The sequence below is a fragment of the Carassius carassius genome, chromosome 40 (genome assembly GCF_963082965.1).
Source record: "Carassius carassius chromosome 40, fCarCar2.1, whole genome shotgun sequence".
NCBI classification, from domain to species: Eukaryota; Metazoa; Chordata; class Actinopteri; order Cypriniformes; family Cyprinidae; genus Carassius; species Carassius carassius.
In genome coordinates this window covers 12375381-12395325 of record NC_081794.1, presented here as the reverse complement: position 1 = coordinate 12395325, position 19945 = coordinate 12375381, and the positions used below count along the sequence as shown (strand labels likewise).

Sequence of the window (19945 nt, the reverse complement as noted above, 5' to 3'; positions counted from 1 at the left end):
TCTGAGAGTGTCTATCTGTTTATTCAAGTAAAAGCTTTGAAATATTCTATATTATTATATATTATTATATCTTATATAATAATTTGAATAGATACAAACTTAGACCGTCACCCCCCCAACCCCCCCCCCCCCCCCCCCCCAACAGATGTCACACTGGTTGCGACTTAAATCTAGTGAACTACAGACTACATGGTTTGGGCATCAGAGAAGAATCCGGATGCTGACTAGATAGGCTGCTGGTAAGGTTTTGAGACACAGCCAATAAAAGCACCGCTGCTACAGCAGCATTCTTCTGACTCGCAGAGCTCCGGGCGATCCATCTGACATCGCAGGGTTATTCGCTCTGAAAGACAGCAATCAGCCATTTTAGCCTTGCGCGCACATCCATGCCAAAACAACAAAGCTTCCATGAGGCACAAAGGCAAAAGACCGAGAGTTTTAGACAATAATAAAAAAAGCTGCTCTTTTATTTACGCGAGTTGCCTGTTTTCGAACTGAATTCTAGCATGTGCCACATGTGACGATTGTAGGAATGTGGAGCATGGGATCACAGCAGCTCTTCACCTACAGGTGAGGATTTTATTGTATTTATACATTTAATTTTTGTGGTCTTTATTTAGACCTGTGATCATTACTGGCTTTGTTTTTTTTATTTATTTATTATTATTATTATTTTTTTTTTTTAATTTTATGTTTATATCGAAATTGTTGCAATCTTGTCAGGTGGGAAATGTATCACTGACCTGATTATTGTGACTGGTTTACTGATAAAGAAATATTATTTGTGCTGTAGGATTTTGTCTTGCCGTCTGGTATTGATTGTTTATTGGAGGAGCTCCAATTTTGAGCGCTTTAGATGTTCATCATATAAAATAAATTTGTATCATAAGTTTATAGTGAGAGAGAAAACAGAAGTTGCAAGTCATGAATCAGAGGAGATTGGAAAGTATAAAAAAAGGTTCTTTCGTGTAATATTACTTCTACCTATAGTATTCACTGTTTAATTACTAATAATTATACAATATATTAGAGCCTGAATCATGTGGTGAGCAGGAATGAGTTTTTCATAAACTTTTGCATCAAAGTCAAAGTCACCTTTATTTATATAGCGCTTTAAACAAAATACATTGCGTCAAAGCAACTGAACAACATTTATTAGGAAAACAGTGTCAATAATGCAAAAATGATTGTTAAAGGCAGTTCATCATTGGATTCAGTTATGTCATCTCTGTTCAGTTAAATATTGTCTGTGCATTTTGTTCATCATTATGTTAAAGAGACGTAAGAGCTTTGTTCATCTTCGGAACACAATTTAAGACATTTTGGATGAAAATATCCAAAGGTTTGTGACTGTCCCATTGACTGCCAAGTAAATTATACTGTCAAGGTCCAGAAAAGTATAAAAAGCATTACCAGAAAAGTCTATCTGGCATCAGTGGTTCAACCGTAAGGTTATGAAGCGACGAGAATACTTTTTGTATGTGAAGAAAACAAAAATAGCGACTTTATTCAACAAAATGTGGAGAGACACAGAAAGAGACAAATTGTTGAATGAAGTCATTATTTTTGTTTTCTTCGCGTACAAAAAATATTCTCGTCGCTTCATAAAATTCAGATTGAACCACTGATGGCAGATGGACTTTCTGACGATGTCTTTCATACTTTTCTGGACCTTGACAGTGCAATTTATTTGGCAGTCATTTGGACAGTCACAAGCCTCCCGGTTTTCATCTAAGATATCTTAAATTGTGTTCTGAAGACGGACAACGCTTTTATGGGTTTGGAACGACATGGATGTAAGGTATTAATGACAAAATTTTCATTTCGGGGTGGATTGCTCAGTGTTAAATCTCCTTTACACTGCTCTCTTATCTTAACAGTGCTACTTTAAGTTGCCATGGCATTGTTAATCAGAACAATTTCTTCTATGTTGATGATACTTTTTCTATTTGTTAATTTGCAATTTGCTGTACTCTGCCTTCAAAGACTAAAAGAGAAAGAAGCAGTCCAATATGTATCCAGCTTTGTGCAAAATGAAAATGCTCACCAAGGATTTTTTTCACAGCTGAAGATATCCATGAGTCACCATATTTTGCTGCATGGTAACAAGCTGTCATAGCAACTGTAGCACAGATTCTGGAACGAATAACCATGTTGATACTGAGATGGTGAATTATATTCGATATTCCCCATGGAAATGTACAGGCCACGGTAACTGTGTTAATAGATTAGGAAGAATATGCTAGGAATTCTACAGCATAGAGCTGTAGCCAAAGCTAGTGTTGATAAACTGAAAACAAAGACTGTATCGACCGAGCAACCTCTTAATACCACTGCTGTAATGCCAGATATGATGTTTCTTGCTCCTCAGCTCGGAATCGTCTTGGGAGATGACAGATGGATGCATAGGGATGATCGAAGCCTGCCAATCAACGTTGTGAACTCACCATGGATCAGGGTTTCAGTTTCAGCACACTGGTGAGTGGCGTTGTGGGAGGAGGAGGAGGAGGAGGAGGAGGGTGGTGGGGGACAGCTGATATTACTCGGAGGTGGGTCGCAAGGACAGAATGGCTTCCTCTGACTCACTGCCATTAGTATTCCCATTGCAGCTGCTCCATCATTCAGATCCCTCCATCCTGGAGTGGGTGAGAGGGAAGGAGCGGATGCAGCCCCTTTCACACCTCGCATCCCCTCCCTGTGAATGTGTGATCAAACATAGGCTTCTTATTCTGGCCACCCAGAATCCTATTTTCCAACAATCATGCAGAGACTTTTAATGTGGCTCCACAACAACATTTGCAGATTTCTGTGCCCGTACTGTTCGAAAGTAAAGCAAGCTGTCATGTCCGACAAGTTTAACAGCTCGGCAGTCCCTCGTTGGAGTCCATCAATGTCCTGCTGCATGTTGATAAGACGCCCACTCTTTTCAATGACCCTAAAACAGAGGCTCTGTTTAGTCATTAGTATGAGAGCTGGAAGCGAACTCGGCGTGGGTGCTGCTGGGTGTTCCGGTTCGCTCATGCTGGGTTATGAACAGAGCTTATGTTGTGTTTATCGGAGGCCTGTGATTTCTTTGGGACCAAATGTTCTGTGTCACTGGCGTATGGGGACTGATCCTAGTTTAGTTTGCCTATCTAGAGCAATCTTAGTTAGCAGAGCTTGAACATAGCTCACCAGATTGACGCCTGTCAGAAATCTAGAAACATATCTGCAAACTGCAAAAAAAAGTATTTAGAATAGAGGGCTCAATTGTCCAAACTAACATTGCTGTATGTCTTTAAAGGCGATTGTATTTCTTGCGCCAACGTGGTTTACAAAGGCTTCCTTGTATGCCAGTGCTCTGTATTCTCATGGTTTTTGTTGTCCTCTCCGTTTGCAGAAGAAGTTAGCGGCCGAGCCAGATCACACTGACGTAACTCTGCCAGCGGTCGAACGTGTGCGGGCTCTCAGCAAAATGGGCTATAACATTGAAATAAATGAAGACATCGCCCCGAGACGCTACTTCCGCTCTGGTGTAGAGATGGAGCGCATGGCAGCTGTTTATCTAGAGGAGGGAAGTCTGGAGAATGCCTTTGTCCTCTACAACAAGTTCATCACGTATGTTTTATTATTTATTTTATTTAATATCACTACTATCCCAGCAACTTGGCCCATATTTGTTTTTTCTTCAGAACTGTCATAAAATATATTTTCTAATCCATGGTAATCAGTCCTCAACTTTATTTTCCTATTTCACTCTCGTGCAGTTTATTTGTTGAGAAACTCCCCAGTCACCGGGACTATCAGCAGTGCAACGTTCCCGAGAAGCAAGTAATAATGAAGGTAAGCCCCTGGCATGTTACTCATAGAAGCTGATGGAGCCCTGTGGCGCTCAGCCCACTGTAAATCTGATTAGCATCATGCTCAATTACCTTGGCTAGAGGACTTGTCAGGCTCCCAGCTGCTCACATGGTGGGTTTGCCTTATGTGGGCACATGTTCTGCTTTCATTTCTGCACAGTGACATGAAACTGCCTTCAGTCAAAAGCTTCTTCCTAAGGGTTCTTCTTCAATCATTGTTTAAGAGACAAAATAAAATAGGTCTGATTAAAACAGTATTATTATTTTTTTATATGGATGTTTTAATGAATTTCTGTGCCTTGTTCTGTGGCAATGTGTTTTGAAAAAAATTAAAAAGTTAGGATGTGACCTATCAAAGAATGTGCCCTTTTTTTATTTTTTCAAACTAATAGTCATTAACCATGATTTGCTAGTTGCTATTGGTAGTTGATGAGTCAAATACTTTTTTGATAGTTTTGGAGTTAAAATTGTCTACATTTTGCTGAATATCTGTTTAAGTTTCATCAACTAGCGTATACTGTAAAAACAGACACTGGCTAAAAGCCACTTTTTATTTCCTGGGGTCTTTAACCTAATGATCTTAATGTCTGCTGATGGTCCCTGAATGAAAGAAAAAGATGAGTAATTGGTTTAAGTATCTCTATTCTGAGCTTTTTAAAAAATCATTATGTCCCTGAAAGCTTTAGCGCATATTGATCTGGTACTCGCTGTCTGGAACACAATCCCTAATGTTTGTCCCATTATCTGTTCATTATGTTCAGAAATTGCAAGAAGTGGCCTTTCCACGAAAGGACCAATTGAAGAGACTTCTCCATGAAAAATACAACAAAGAACACAGTGAATATCTGAAGAGTCAGGTACATTCGACAGAGTACTTCTCATTCACTGCTGATGAAATTACCTGTTAATCAATTTTTTAAATCATTTCATTATTGTGAATATTAGTCATGATGTGTGAATATTTTTGCAGACTCAAGCCATGGCTGTAGACATGTGTAGTGAACGACTGCAGAAGATGTCTCTTTTGGAGGAAGAACGACAACGTGTAGCACAGCTCCGGAAGATGCAAATCGAGTCCGAGCAGTTCCGCTACTTCGAGGACCAACTGCGTAGACAAGAGCTGGCCAGTCGCAGGGATGAGGCTGTCCCCAAAGTGCCTGAACAAACTGACGGGTCCTGTTTATCCCAGACCGTGAGAAACCATGTGCGCCTTGACCCCAATCGTAACAAACCGGCGGCCCCCATCCCCAAACCGGCAGCCACCTTAGCAGCTGTACAAAGTGAGTGTCCTCATCTAGCTCAAATTTGCCTGTTAATAATTTTTGTAATTTATTACACAGTTCTCTGATTATTGTGTGCATTTTCTTTTTCAATGTTAAACTGCATATTGCTAGGTATATATTCTTATATAATAAAATAATTAATGTTAATGTATTTAAACTGCCATTTAAAAGTTTGGGGTAGATGTTTTTTTAAAGAATTTATCTTATTTATCTTATTTATCTAGAATTTATAGCTCACAAGGCTGCATTAATTTGATCAAAGTACATTACAAACAGTAATATTATCAAATATTATTGCAATTTCAAATGACTGGTTATGTTTTAAAATGTCATTTATTCATGTGATTGCAAACCTTTACTTAAAGTCTTGACTCCAGTCTTCAGAAATTAATTCTAATAGGCTGATTTGGTGCTCAAAAGTTTTTGAATGCAGCTGCTTAATACTTACGGTATGTGGAAAACGACGCTACAATGCTATTTTTCCGGATTCTTTGATGGATAGAAAGTTCAAAATGGTGATTTATTTAAAGTCGTTTGCTGTTGTATATTTCTTTATTGTCACCTTTGATCAATTTAATGCACCATGGCTGAATAAAAGGGTTTGTAGGGTAACCTTAATAAATAGGATCATGTCTAGTCAGACAGTCGTCATCGCAAAATAAACCCCTTCCGAATGCTAATAAGCTTCTAATGACCCTTAAGGTGTTTATTTTGCATTACCTGTCTCGCTGTACATTATCTTTTACTTGTGCTATTAGCAGTACTACAGTGTGTTCTTGTGTGCTTCTAGATCAGCGTGTTGAAGGCCTGAGGCGGGTTTTAATCCCACGAGACTTGACTTACAGGTTCCTTCTTCTGGCTGACAGTAACACAGCGAGAGGAATTGAGACGTGTGGAGTTCTCTGTGGAAAACTGGTAAGGCCTCAGCTGGAGCATACCTCCTCTTTGTAGGTGGATATTTATTTTGTTCATGAATTTGCTGATTTTCCTAATTCTTTCCTGGAGTGAGAGTAAATATGGTGTGGGGAGTGTTAAATGTCGATTTTGCTTATTTTTTGGCTAGTTATAGGCTGCTTTCTCATTCACTGTAAAACTTGGAGCTTCAGTGTTGCACAATCATTGTAAATATTAGGTGTGTATGTGGACTTCCTCATACCTTCACAAGTGAGACTATTCATGAGAATTACATAGAATTTCAATGTCTTATTCACCAACCACCTGCAATCCATCTTAATCTTGCAGAAATTGCCTTCCTCCCAAGCATTTTTCATCTCTGATTGGTCTGAGGTTGAGGGTTTTTCCACTTTGTACACTTGCATCACTTTGTACGCTTTAACTGTCTGTCCCACAATCCTCTAGGGCAGTGGTTTCAAATCTTTTTTCCAAGGGACCCCTATTTTAACATTCAAAATATTTAATGATTTTAAATATGTTAAGTTTTTAATAATTGCAGCAACAGTGATAAAATAACGGAAATAACATTGATTTGCTGGGTTTTAAATTTAAAACTAGCATTATCTAATTTTGACAAAAATAGTTTATAAAATGATAAAGCTCTCATTTCAGACTTAAAACTATTTTTAAGAAAAGGGATGTGTCAAAATGCTGAATGTTTATAGCTATTTTATCTGCTTTGCTAATAATTCTTGAGACTTTATTATGCAGAATGTTTAGATATTTTGAATGCGCTTTAGCTTATTTTCCATCAACCAGTAAAATATTTACCACAGTTTCATTTCATGCAATTTCCCTTTCTAAAACCTTCTACTGCCTTCTTTCATATTTTCACACAAGACAAAACGCTGCATGCTGCACCTGCGTGAGACTGTTGCTAACTTTGGTAACTTTGGTCCGTGTATCTTTTGGTCATTTGATTTTCTGCTTAAAAAGAAATAAAGAGAAACAAGAAACGGTTTGATTTTTTTTGTTTTGTTTAAGAAATGGAAAACGAAAATTTAGCTGGATCAGATCATTTTCAACAGCAGAAAAGCGGCAGGCGAGTCGAGTTTATTAATCCTGCGAATTCATCCCTGTTGGGTTAGACTAACCCTCAAAATACTGTGAGCTTGGCGACACCTTGTAAATCTTTAGCGACACCTGGCTGTTGCTCAGCTCCTGTATAGAATGAATAGGTCGTCTTGTTTGAGAGGATGCTTAGTGTGATTGTGGGATGCTGTGATTTCCTGATACGTTGTGCATTAATAGACAAACTAAAATCAGTTTTGTTGTCCCACAGACGCACAATGAGTTTGTGCTGACCCATGTGATCGTCCCCAAGCAATCTGCTGGCCCTGACTACTGTGACATGGAGAATGTGGAAGAGCTGTTCAGTTATCAGGACCATCATAACCTTCTGACCTTGGGCTGGATCCATGTGGGTGTCTCTCTTTTTCAGGCTGTCACGTATTTTCTAAAATTAGAGTTGTGCACATCTTTTTTTCACACCTTTGGCAGGTGAAAAGCTTGCTGGTGACTAAGACCCACACAGAATACAAGCCTGCAGAAAGCGCCACGTTCACATCACATTCCACTTGTGTTTTCATTTAGTAAATATTTTGGCTAATTTGGTTATCCTTTTGGCTTGTAATAAGAGTATACGCTCCATACTCTCCAAAATAGGGTTTTGAGGAATCATAGTTGGTCTGTGATCAGTAAGGACCTGGGGTGCGTTTCCCAAATGCAACTAAAGTGTACTTCATGAACTTTTTTTTTTTTTTTAATTATCAAATCCATGACTCAAAATCCATGATATTATTAAAACCATGAGTTTTGTGATCCATTGAACCCATACTTCAAAATCAGTAGATGAAATATGTAAAAAATTATGCCTGTTCATTTTTAAATGAAACCTTTCAAGTAGGCTAGTGGTGTATATACAACTACCATTCAAATGCCTGGGGTCAGTAAGATTTTTTTTATTAAGAAATGAATTATTTTGTTCAGCAAAGATGTGTAGGAAATCGCCCCTTTGGAATTATAAGGTTCTATCTGACATTTTTGTCAAAATTGAGTTATTCCCATATTGTTATTCTGTGACAACTTATTTACATCATGTGATAGATTTTTTTTTAATGTTGTATACAATATGGGATTTTTATTTAAAAAAACAATAAGGTTCTATCAACACAGTTGAATGGAATGCAAAAACTTTGAAGCTCAATACCTCAAAACTACTCGGAAGGCAGATAGAACCTTATAATTTCAAGGGGACATAATGTTACGAAACATTTCTGTTTAAAAAAAAATATCTTTCTTTGGCAGCAAATCATGATGTTTTAATGATTTCAAAAGGATCGTGTGACACTGAAGACTGGAGCAATGCTTATCACTGAGCTTTGTCACCACAGGAAAAAAAAACATACAAATAGAAAATAAGACTTTAAATTTGAGATAATATTTAACTATATATATAATATATTATATTATATTATAATATAAATACTTAAGATCAAATAAATGCAATCATGGTGAGAATTCTTCAGACCTTTATACAATAATGTATAGAAACAGGCTACTTACATAAAGTGGCAGACCATGTACTTAAAAACTGATTTCGTACCCAACTGTATTGATTTATTATTTGAATAATCAAATATGATGGGGCATCAATCTGAGGTGATGGTGAACATTTTTCATGGTCAATTATTCCATGGCTGGATGAAAACTAGAAGTTACGAAATGGTGTAAATTTGAATATTTTTCTTTATGTTTTTGGCTCATAGACACACCCGACACAGACGGCCTTCCTTTCCAGCGTGGATCTGCACACACACAGCTCTTATCAGCTCATGCTACCTGAGGCCATCGCTATTGTTTGTGCACCTAAACACAATGAGTGAGTATAACACTTACAAAACTCCCACACCTTCCATTGTTCACAGAACCTAAAGGCTTTTTTTTTTTCATCTGCAGCCTCTAAATTGCTACATCAAATTAATTAAATTTATTTTTTTACAATAGATGTTTGATTGTTGCATTTAAACATTCATGAATCATTTCATTTTGGTTGCTAAAAACATTGAATCAATGCAAATCAATTTAACAAATGACTCGCATTAGACTATGAATAAAAAAATAAAATAAAAAAAGTAAAATTATTTTTTATTATTATCATTGAGATTTTTCAATATGCGTCTCATTTTGCTTCTTCAGCACGGGAGTGTTCCGACTCACCAGTGCAGGAATGGGAGAAGTGGCTGGATGCAGATTGAAAGGTTTTCACCCCCACTCTAAAGACCCTCCTCTGTTCACTGTAAGAACCCTCTGTTCCTGATGTGAATATGGAAATTAACAGCTATATGTGTCTTCTGTTTCAAATGTAATATCGAATGTTGATATCAAAATAGAAAAACCTTTAGAGAAGTGAAACACCGTTTTTTTTCTTTTTGCAGATTTGCAAGCACATTGTGGTGAAGGACTCGAAAACGACAGTTCTGGACCTCAGGTGACAGAGGAAGAGATTAAATATTTCACTATCAGCAAACCATTGAGAATATTTATATCTTTCTTTACTTGAAGGCTTTTTGTATTTATTTATTTTACAAAAAGGTACTGTGAAACAGAATCCCTCAGCTAAACCGTTTGTTTAGAGCAGGTTTGGTGAAGTTATTGAGATGTTCTAATGGTGTTTTGTGTTTTGTTCATGGCCAGGTGTTTAAAAAAATGTTGTCCTCAAGGTGGCGTCCTTTATCAAGGCATACTATGAGGCTGCTACAATGTGAATTGATTTCAGTACATTTTAAAAGGAGGTTGTGTGTGTGTGAGAGAGCGAGATTTGCCTTTTGATATCCAGTGATATCACTTGCAGTTCTTATTCTAATACAATATAAACTGAAGAAGTTAAATTTCTTTTTAAACCTAACTGAATTTTCTAGTTTTGTGTATGCTGCTGGTACAAAAATAAAATGAATTGCTATGAGTGTCATTTCTAAGCCTTACTACATTTTACTATCATTTTTGTGGTTGGATGGTTGATAATTATACTTTGTTTATATTCAGACAGTTCAGATAATTTCAGGCTAAAGGATATCTGTCTTTTCGAACTTCAGAATAATGATGCAATATGAAGTTGGCCAGTGAGCTGACTATTTTGATTTTTAACATTTTTTCCAATGTAGATCTAATAACAAGGGAAGTGACTCTTGAAAGCTCCCAAAACAATAAGCAAAGAAACCGAAGAGACATTACCAGAGGGCCTTGAATGCACTGATCTCAGGGTTACATTCCCTCATTTTAACAATTAGATTTTTGTCTCCACTGTTTTTATTGTATGAGAAGAAAACTTTTTGTCACCAGCGTAAGATGAAATTCACAGTATGATAAATTGTGAACTGATTCATGCAGTACAGAGAGTGTTGACTTGTTTTTCTTGTACAATGTGGCATTGGATTGTTTCTTCAGTGTGTGGCTGTGTGCCAGTGGCTCCACTGACATGTGCTGTGCTGTACAATGAGACTTGTGTGTCTGTACAAGCATCATTTTTCCAGCGCATTTCTTAATAAAAAGAAAACCGCCTCAGCTTTCAAATGCATGACAATGTTTTTTTTTTCTTTTTTTAAATCTGTAACTGATTTAGACTGGGAAACTTCATCATCTTCCCAAGATATAGTATGATGAAATGAAAAGCAAACATTTAACATGATTCATCAGGTTACTGATTGCACACATGCATTTTTGGTAAAAAGAAAGAAAAGGGAACCGTAGTTAAATTAACAACTTATTCCCATTTAAAAAATATATATTTTGATGACACCAGTAGAAACAAAGCACAATTTCTAGCTGATTATAGAAATAGAAAAAAAGGAAGTTTTATAGAGATTAACTAGTTCTACCTTTTACATTGTATTCATTTCCATCAGTTTTTTTAGGCCTGAAATTCACCATTTAAAATTTTTACAGATTTTCCATGATAGCAGAATCCCTGTGTATACAGAAATTTTAACTACAGTGACTGCGTGTATATAGAATTATATCTGCTTATTAAAATGTAAAATTTTTAGAATGTAATTTAGATCAGTTTTAATTTGTATTTGCGCAAATATTACTCATGAGCTGTGTAATTTGTTGTAGAAACAAAAGAAGTGAAATGCAGGTTATTATTGCAGAGCTTTATTCCTTCATGGAGTTATCATATGATATCCATACAGACTGCCTGAAAGCCGACATGCAGTTGTGTTACCTCATAGAATTGGAACACAAAAAGGAGAATGAGCCCTGTTCCTTGACACCCTCTCCTCATCTCTGGATTCTCACTACACCAAGGAACTCCCAAATCTTTCATATTGGCAGCACAATCAAGCTTTTTATCCCATTGAGAATAACACTATATTGTCATGACATAATTAAAATCAAAACAGATGTGGGCAGTGCAAAGACAAAACAATAGAGGGAAGTAAAGGGTATGTTCACAGTTTACAGGCTATGAAGCAATAGCAGAATTAGGGGAACAGGAGGGAGTTGGAGGTGTCCTTTAGAAGCACTTGCGATGCACAATGGATGGCCCAGCCTCATCATACTCCTGCTTGCTTATCCACATCTGCTGGAAGGTGGAGAGGGAAGCCAGGATGGAGCCGCCAATCCATACTGAGTACTTGCGCTCAGGTGGGGCGATGATCTGAGTACATACAAGGTAGAAGCAGTAGAGTTTTAGTTTTAGTACTGTTGATATAGTTAATAATTTGAACTAGTTTTCTGTTTTCAATTGAATTTGTGTAGAGTTAATAATTTTTAGGGTTTTTATGTCTATATAATCTTCATTTATTTTTAATACAGTTTAAGCTATTTTAGTACTTTATTTTGACTAGCTGAAATTAGTTTTTTTTTTTCATAATTTTATTTCAGTTAATGTTTTTAAACCAGTTCAATGCTGAAATTAATTGAGCTGAATAACAACATTGTGACTTGTAAAGCTGCTTATAGCTGAAATGAACTTGCATCATAATTAATAATTATTGAATTATTAATTTTTTAGAGCTGCTTTGCAGCAGAATTTGAATTGGTCTCATATGTAAAACAGTATTTTTATTTTAAATCTGCTCTGAAACAATATTAATTGTATAAAGCACTATATTAAGGCTTACACGACTTTAAGTTTAGTTAACAATAACCCTGGTTAGATGAGAAAATGCGATAGTTATTATTGATGATCCAATCAAGATATACATAATCTGCCTGTGCTGACCTTGATCTTCATGGTGCTGGGGGCCAAAGCAGTGATCTCCTTCTGCATCCTGTCTGCAATACCAGGGTACATGGTGGTACCACCAGACAGTACGTTGTTGGCATACAGGTCCTTACGTATATCAATATCGCATTTCATGATGCTGTTGTAAGTGGTTTCATGGATGCCAGCAGATTCCATTCCTAACAATAAATGCAAATCAATGCGTTTATACCATAGTGCTCTGAATCCATCATTTGAAACGAGAAGTGAAGAAAGTGGAATGACATATCACCAATAAAGGATGGCTGGAACAGTGTCTCAGGGCAGCGGAACCTCTCATTGCCAATGGTGATGACCTGTCCATCGGGAAGCTCATAGCTCTTCTCCAGTGAGGAGGAAGAGGCTGCAGTGGCCATCTCATTCTCAAAATCCAGTGCCACATAGCACAGCTTCTCTTTGATGTCTCTGACAATTTCTCTTTCAGCTATACAAGGCAGATGAGAATAGTAATTTGTTAAACTGAAACATGATACTAATAAGAACACATTTTAAGTTATTTTTTCCTATCAAACTGTCAGTTGTTTCTTGTTTTAGCTATATCATTTCTTTTCAAAACAAAATGTATGCTTGAAAGAAAAGAAATATATTTCATATGATTATGCTGGTTCTCTAACTCACCAGTGGTGACGAATGAGTAGCCTCGTTCAGTTAGGATCTTCATGAGGTAGTCAGTGAGATCACGGCCGGCCAAGTCCAAACGCATAATGGCATGCGGAAGAGCGTAGCCCTCATAAATGGGCACGTTGTGAGTGACACCATCACCAGAGTCAAGGACAATGCCTGGTCAACAAGAATAAAGAGCTTGGTAATGCGCAGCAGCAGTGTAAGTCAAATGTGAGCTATGACCTGTTTGACAGGTGAACTGACCTGTTGTACGACCAGAAGCATAGAGGGACAGCACCGCTTGGATAGCTACATACATGGCTGGGACGTTAAAGGTCTCAAACATGATCTGCAAAGTGAGACCAGCATTGTGTTTATGAGTGGAACCAACAATCAATCAAGTGCCTTCGGTTTTACTGAACAGTAGGTTAAAAATAATGATCTTCTCTTTGACAAAGCCAATAGATTGACTCTTAGAATCGGTAGATCAATCACTATGTGTATACTGTATAAATGAATTAATGAAATAAATTAAATTACAAACAAATTAGCTGTTATTTTAAGGTAACTTAAAACAGCACAACTAGTGTAGCTGTTTACCTAAACAAATGACGTACTGTATGAATTCTATTGATGATCAGTTTGAAGTAATCTGAATATCTACTGCCCTTTAATATATTAATATTATTCATCAAGGATACTTTAAAGTGAACGAAAGTAAAGACATTTGTGATGATACAAAAGATTACCTTTAAAATAAATGTTGATCATCATATGATCATGAAAAAATATATCTATTTTCAATAATTAATAATAATAAGAAAATAATTCTTGAGCACCAAATCAGAATATTACAAGGATTTTTGAAGAATCATGTGACAATCAATTGAATTTTGTGCTCTTGTGAATTGTCTAGGATTTTTTTGTTGTTGAAATCTTTGATTATAAATGAAATATAAGGTCAATAAGTTCTGTGGTTGACATTACTTGACTTTGATATTTTATTCTACAACCTAAATCAAATTTAGATTTAACTCAAATATGCATTTTGAAGCCACCATGGGGAAATTTTCTTCTACCAAAACCACAGTGGGTTTTTATTTCTACTACTGACCACTACTACTTTATTTTTTATTTTTACTACTGACCACTTTTACTACTGTACTACTTTACTACTGTGGTTTGATGTTGTGTAATTTATATTTTGCAAAATAATGTTATGGCTACTCCAGTTTATTTTTATGTTCTTTCTGCTTAGTATAGTATAATATAGACAAAGGCTTTTGTTCTAAAATACAACACACAAGATAGTTCACCATTTGTCTGGTTATACTACTGTAAGCGTACCTGATAACATCTCAAGACTCTTAAGTCATAAAGGAGGTATGGTGGAGTTGAAGCAAATGCTTTTCTGTTTTATATACTACAGATTAACTTTCTCAATCAACCTTGAATTCAACTCAAACCTGGGTCATCTTTTCCCTGTTGGCTTTGGGATTGAGAGGGGCTTCTGTCAGCAGAGTAGGGTGCTCCTCTGGAGCCACACGGAGCTCGTTGTAGAAAGAGTGATGCCAGATCTGGTGAACATAAACAATGGATATTAATGAACAAACCACCGTCACATGAAATACACAATTAGTATAATAGATGTGCAAATGAATAACTTTGTGTTCTTGTGTAGAGAGTGAAAACTGATTCTCATAATTACAGTTTAACAAACAGATCACAATCAGGAGGTCCCGTGTGGGCAGAGACAGACAGTGAATAATACCATCTGTTGCAATACATGTGTTGAATGATAACACCATGTGGCATGAAATGTGGGACATTGTCACAGTTTGATTCATTTATGGGAATACCTGGAGTTATTTGGAAAAATGCTTTTGATGGACGTAAGTGTTAAGAATGTATGTGTCGAGACTAGAGGTGATGTAGATGTATCTGACACAATCTCAAGACCTCAAGGGCCATTATAGCAAATGCTGACTATTTTATGTAATATGGAAATGTAGTACAGTATTATGGAAAGATCACACAGGATAAATGTAAGCATGAAATGCAATAAGGCACGTGCATGGAAATATAAAAGATATTTTTGGTAGGCTGTTTACAGTCCCTCCTTATTTGCACTTATTTGCAAATTGTTTTGGTTTGGTATCTGTTGGCTTGATGATAGAATCTGCTTACTTTTTCCATGTCGTCCCAGTTTGTGATGATGCCGTGCTCGATAGGGTACTTGAGGGTCAGGATTCCCCTTTTGCTTTGCGCCTCATCGCCAACGTAACTATCTTTCTGGCCCATTCCCACCATCACTCCCTGAGGAAAAAGTAAAACTGGTTATACACAGTCATACAATAAACAACCCCCAGAAAAGTAAGAGTAAGTTCTAGTTAATTCTATCTTCATAATCTTGCACAATGCAGACAATCTGGGCTGTAGTCCAACTTTCCACAAAGCATTTGGAAGCAGATCAAGTCAAATACATAAAATGAGCAAGGCATAACATTAATGTTAGTTGTGACCCACTTCAACTGTAAGTGCACATTAAGCTATAGTTAACCCCGAATACAAACTTAAATACATTTGATGTTGTTGTTTTCTTAAATGTACTCATTGATGTTTGCTGTGAGTGAGTGCTGTGCCCTAGTGGTGTGTTGAGGGATACTCACCTGATGTCTGGGGCGACCCACTATGGAGGGGAACACTGCTCTGGGAGCATCGTCCCCGGCGAAGCCTGCCTTACACAGTCCTGATCCATTGTCACACACAAGGGCAGTGCTTTCCTCGTCGTCACACATTTTCAGCTTAAATTTCCTTCCTTACTCCTACTGGAGACAAACACTATAGTATACAACAAAGTTCATTGTTAATACTATACTGTATACATACTGCTGAGCAATTTGTCTTGAACTGTAATAGCTCATGTAAAGCATGTGTGATGTTTAGCTACAGTATAGGGAAAAAAATGGATCCAAGAAAGAAGCTAAATCCCCTTTTAGAGACATTTTGGATCTTTCCTAAATTGGAAAACTACATAAAATAAAATCTCCTTTAAGGCCATCCTGTAGCCCTTACTGAGTGCAGCATGGGAAAACTTCCTAATTTGGAAATAATGGGGAAGCATGTTTCTTTTTGGACTCTTCCTCCCTCTGTCCCTGCCTTTCTACAGTACTTTATGAAAAAAGAGAGTGGGTGAGGAAAATAGGGGATGGGTCAGTGGTCCAGAAGAACCATATTTAGTCATAAACCTCACAAATCAAATAGGTTTCCCCACTTGTCCTAAATTCTAAGCCTTCACTGTCAACAATCAGCATCATCATACAATCACATTATACAGATGCTAAAATAAAGATTCCTTTGACACATATGTGCATATTAGTTCCTAAACATAAATACGTTCAGTAATATCCTTTGTTTGGTAAAATCTGCAAAACAAAGATCATTCCACTGTGCAAATCCTTCGGAAACACTCCTAAGGATAATCCTTCGAAACACAGTGTAAAAACATTACACAATAATATTCACTTAAATTAAGATGAATCTATTCTCATGAAACACTCAAAACATTATAACAGCAGTTAACACTTGTGCAGAAATTATTTCTCTAAACAACAGCCTCATTTGAGTCATCAGGTAACTCTTGCAAAGTACAAAGCTGGATGGACAGAAATAGATGGAGAGTGAGAGACAAAAAGAGAGAGGATGTGAGTGGTGTGAGGCGAGATGAATGACACTTACCCTGACAGTGCTGGGCCGGGGGGGGGGGGGGATTTAGCCACTTGGTGATGGTGTACCACTCACTGGCTTGTGGTGTACTTATGTAGTTCCCATCCCTGCTCACCACACCCTCCCACAACCCAAACAAGGAGCCTGGGCTGCACTCAGATCGGTAGCCTCACTCCACTAAAGCCTTATAGGGATGACTGGGAGAAAACACTCCAATCCGGGCGGCAGCAGGGCGGCCTCCTGCCTAATCACTTAGGGCATTCCAATGGCACTTTTCTTTTTTCTCCTTGGAAATTTTGGGGACCTCATCATGCAGGAACATAAACACAGAGCTGGGCCCTGGTCTACTACAGAGACACATATCACAGCTCACACCTGAAGAGAGAGAGAGAATGGCAAGTGAATTTAGAACACGTCATTACGGGGTTAGGTCACACACTACAAGCACTTGGTAGTGGGGAAGTTCAATGTTTTAGAAAGAAATCTCTATTTTAAATATATTTTAGAAAATGTAATTTATTCATGTGATGGCCAAGCTGAGACTTCTTGATATTATCACTGTTGAAAACAGTTGGTTTACTATTTTTGAGGAAACCTTTTTTTTTCAGAATTCTTTGATTAAAGAAAAAAAAATGGAAATCATACACTGAAAATTGTATTATTATTATATATTATTATTATTGTTTTTATTTTAAAAAGTATTAATCCCCTTTAAAAAACAGTATATAATTTTGTATAAACATTTTGGGCCAATGGAGAACATTTTTTAAACTCTATATAAGGCTGGGATATCTAGATGTAAAAAGGGTAACATTAATGTTCTGTGTGGCACCAACTGACAAGCTTCAACTGTGACAACAGGCCTTGTAAAAATATTTTCTGTGGGATTGTGTAAAACAACAAAAACCAATTTTGAGTAAAAGAAAATGAGAGCATATTACAGTAAACTAAAGCATGACAATCAGTGCTAAAAAGGAAATCTAATCTTCTTTTTCAACAAAGATGTTTCTAATGACAGAAAAAATAACACAAAATGCATGAGTCTCATTGAAGAATGATAGCAGCTCTTTTATAGTGTGTTTATATTTTGTTTCATCAAAACATCTTCTTTCAGCCTTAGAATTTTCATCCAAAAATTGCTATAAATGACAAAAAATGACAAGTAACATTAAATTAAACATGAAATTCTGATCTGATCTTCCAATAATCTTTGTTTTATTTACAATTTTGAGTTGTTTTCTTTTTTTCTTTTTTACAGTGTACTGAACCCTATATTATGGTGGCGGAAAATAAGATAATTACAAGATATGTTCTAGTTAGTAGACCAGACCAACAAAGATATTTAAGCTGAGATATGAAGAACGACATAATCAACCAATGTATAAACCAACGTATAATCAACCAACCAGTTGCCTTGCATGCCTGTTGACTCCTGAATTGCTAAAAATACACTTATAAAGCTCTATATCATTAGCGCTTTTAAGGGAGTTTCGTTTCTAAGACACTTAATTACTATGACAGTTTTCAGTTATTTCATTTCTTTCCAAGTTTCTAGTATCTGCCCTTGGATCACGTGACATTCTGGCTCACGCCTACAATGGAAAAACTCCATGGAATGCTTCTGATCAAATAACAGTCAGCAAATGTGTTCCATTTAAATGGAAAGGTCACACGGATGCATAGAAAACATAACTGAATGAATGGAGAAAGGAAAGCAGCCTGTGATGCAACACACAACCAACTAGTCGCACTAGTTCACTTTAGGCAGGTTTGGCCAGTATCATTTTGGGATCATTCTCAAGTAAACAAACTCGCAGAATGCGTCTGTCTCATTTTAGGAGATTTTCTTTCAAGGAAAGAGCTCGCTTTTCCCTTCCCCTTCAGCAGTACTCCTTGTCGTACCAAAAAAGGAACTGTTCTGTAAATAAGAAAAGTCTTGGCAGTCCACTGCACTCAGAGGCATGTAAGGGAAGAAATGACCCCTCTGAAGGTGTGGTCCGGGAAATCACACAAACACATTCCGCTGCAGAGAAATACAGTGTATGTTGTACACAAATGTCACTGTCCTTGTGCATATGGAGGAAAACCCATTGGATGGGGGAAAGGCCAGAGGAAGATAAATATTTGTACACCCTGTAAAAAGCGATTTGTAGATATCCCTAATGAGACTTTGCATCTTCGTTGCCATGTTTAGGTGCACTTCCGACTCCCATCCCACTGCCTTGTATTCTGTTTCGGAAGTAAGATTCAAACTCAAAATATAAGGAATAGTATGTGAATATAGTATTTGGATTTTGTCATGAAAACAATCTTTTTTTTTTACTTTTGCATCATACAGCTTTACCAACAGACTAATTATAATAGCTGTTTTTTTTTTCTTCTTTTTTTACATTTGATATCACATACTGGCACTGTACTTGCCATGATGACTGGGTCAATTATGTTTCTTAAATGCTTAAAATTGTGTTTTTCCCCCTTCATCAGTAAGTCAACCACACCTTGTCAGCACTTAATGAACCAGCATTTAAAGCCAAGGCTGTAATTAAATACATTAATGGGACAATATAACCAAAAATTAATAAATTAACCTCATCCTTACGTTGTTCCAAAGCTGTATGACTTTCTGTCTTATGTGGAACATTCAATTACATATTTTGAATGTCTTTTTTCATGTTAATAAAATGAAATAAGGTGAAGTCTAGTGATATTTTGGATTATTTTGACTGATTGTTTAGACAAAATCACTTCAAACTTTCTTTAAATTGTTTATTTTATGTTACAAAGACAAAAGAAAATATTACATATTTGGAACAACATGAGTGTTAATTAAATGAACATTTTTTGTTTGTTTGTTTGTTTTTGGGTTATACTTTAAATTCATTTAATGTAGGCCTACTAAGCTAAATTATTATCAATTGCAACATGTAGAAGAATTTGCTACTGGGCGGTGGACAAAACCTCTGCACGGTTGGAATGTGCGTTGACCGAAAATGGCAGCTGTGCTCTTAATGGAGTCCAGCCTGTGTCTTATTGGACACCTAGCATCAACACGCATCTCCTCACAAGCAGCTCTGGAATGTCTTATGACAGTTGTATCCAATAATGTGCATAAGTGTTCCTTAATTTCACAATCCTCATTATGCCATCTCTCATTTAAAACTTCCCACTGATGATTCAACTCCTTAAAACTTTGAAAGTATGAGAACCTAAAGGAGACAGAGACAGAAGGATATATATATATATATATATATATATATATATATATATATATG

At 36.7% G+C, this 19945-nt stretch overlaps 2 protein-coding genes across 3 annotated transcripts; one reads left to right on the top strand and one right to left on the bottom strand.

The window, feature by feature from the left end:
• Nucleotides 1–184: 184 nt before the first annotated feature.
• stambpl1 (STAM binding protein-like 1) lies at nucleotides 185–10652 on the top strand. The gene is made up of 11 exons (XM_059532003.1): nucleotides 185–570; nucleotides 2372–2478; nucleotides 3380–3597; nucleotides 3747–3822; nucleotides 4601–4696; nucleotides 4810–5119; nucleotides 5913–6037; nucleotides 7359–7496; nucleotides 8845–8957; nucleotides 9275–9374; nucleotides 9514–10652. The coding sequence occupies exons 2-11, from the start codon at nucleotides 2449–2451 to the stop codon at nucleotides 9568–9570; spliced, it is 1263 nt and encodes a 420-aa protein (XP_059387986.1). The 5' UTR covers nucleotides 185–570; nucleotides 2372–2448; the 3' UTR covers nucleotides 9571–10652.
• A 562-nt stretch (nucleotides 10653–11214) lies between these two features.
• acta2 (actin alpha 2, smooth muscle) lies at nucleotides 11215–16832 on the bottom strand. Of its 2 annotated transcripts, none has more exons than XM_059532001.1 (9): nucleotides 16686–16832; nucleotides 15617–15772; nucleotides 15135–15263; nucleotides 14414–14524; nucleotides 13212–13296; nucleotides 12963–13124; nucleotides 12577–12768; nucleotides 12303–12484; nucleotides 11215–11735 (listed from the first exon to the last, which is right to left on the bottom strand). In XM_059532001.1, exons 2-9 carry the CDS (start codon nucleotides 15743–15745, stop codon nucleotides 11592–11594), a joined length of 1134 nt encoding a protein of 377 aa, XP_059387984.1. In that variant the 5' UTR covers nucleotides 15746–15772; nucleotides 16686–16832; the 3' UTR covers nucleotides 11215–11591. The 2 variants fall into 2 exon arrangements, with proteins under 2 accessions (XP_059387984.1, XP_059387983.1); XM_059532000.1 differs by having other exon boundaries at nucleotides 15617–15788; nucleotides 16686–16823.
• Nucleotides 16833–19945: the final 3113 nt, after the last annotated feature.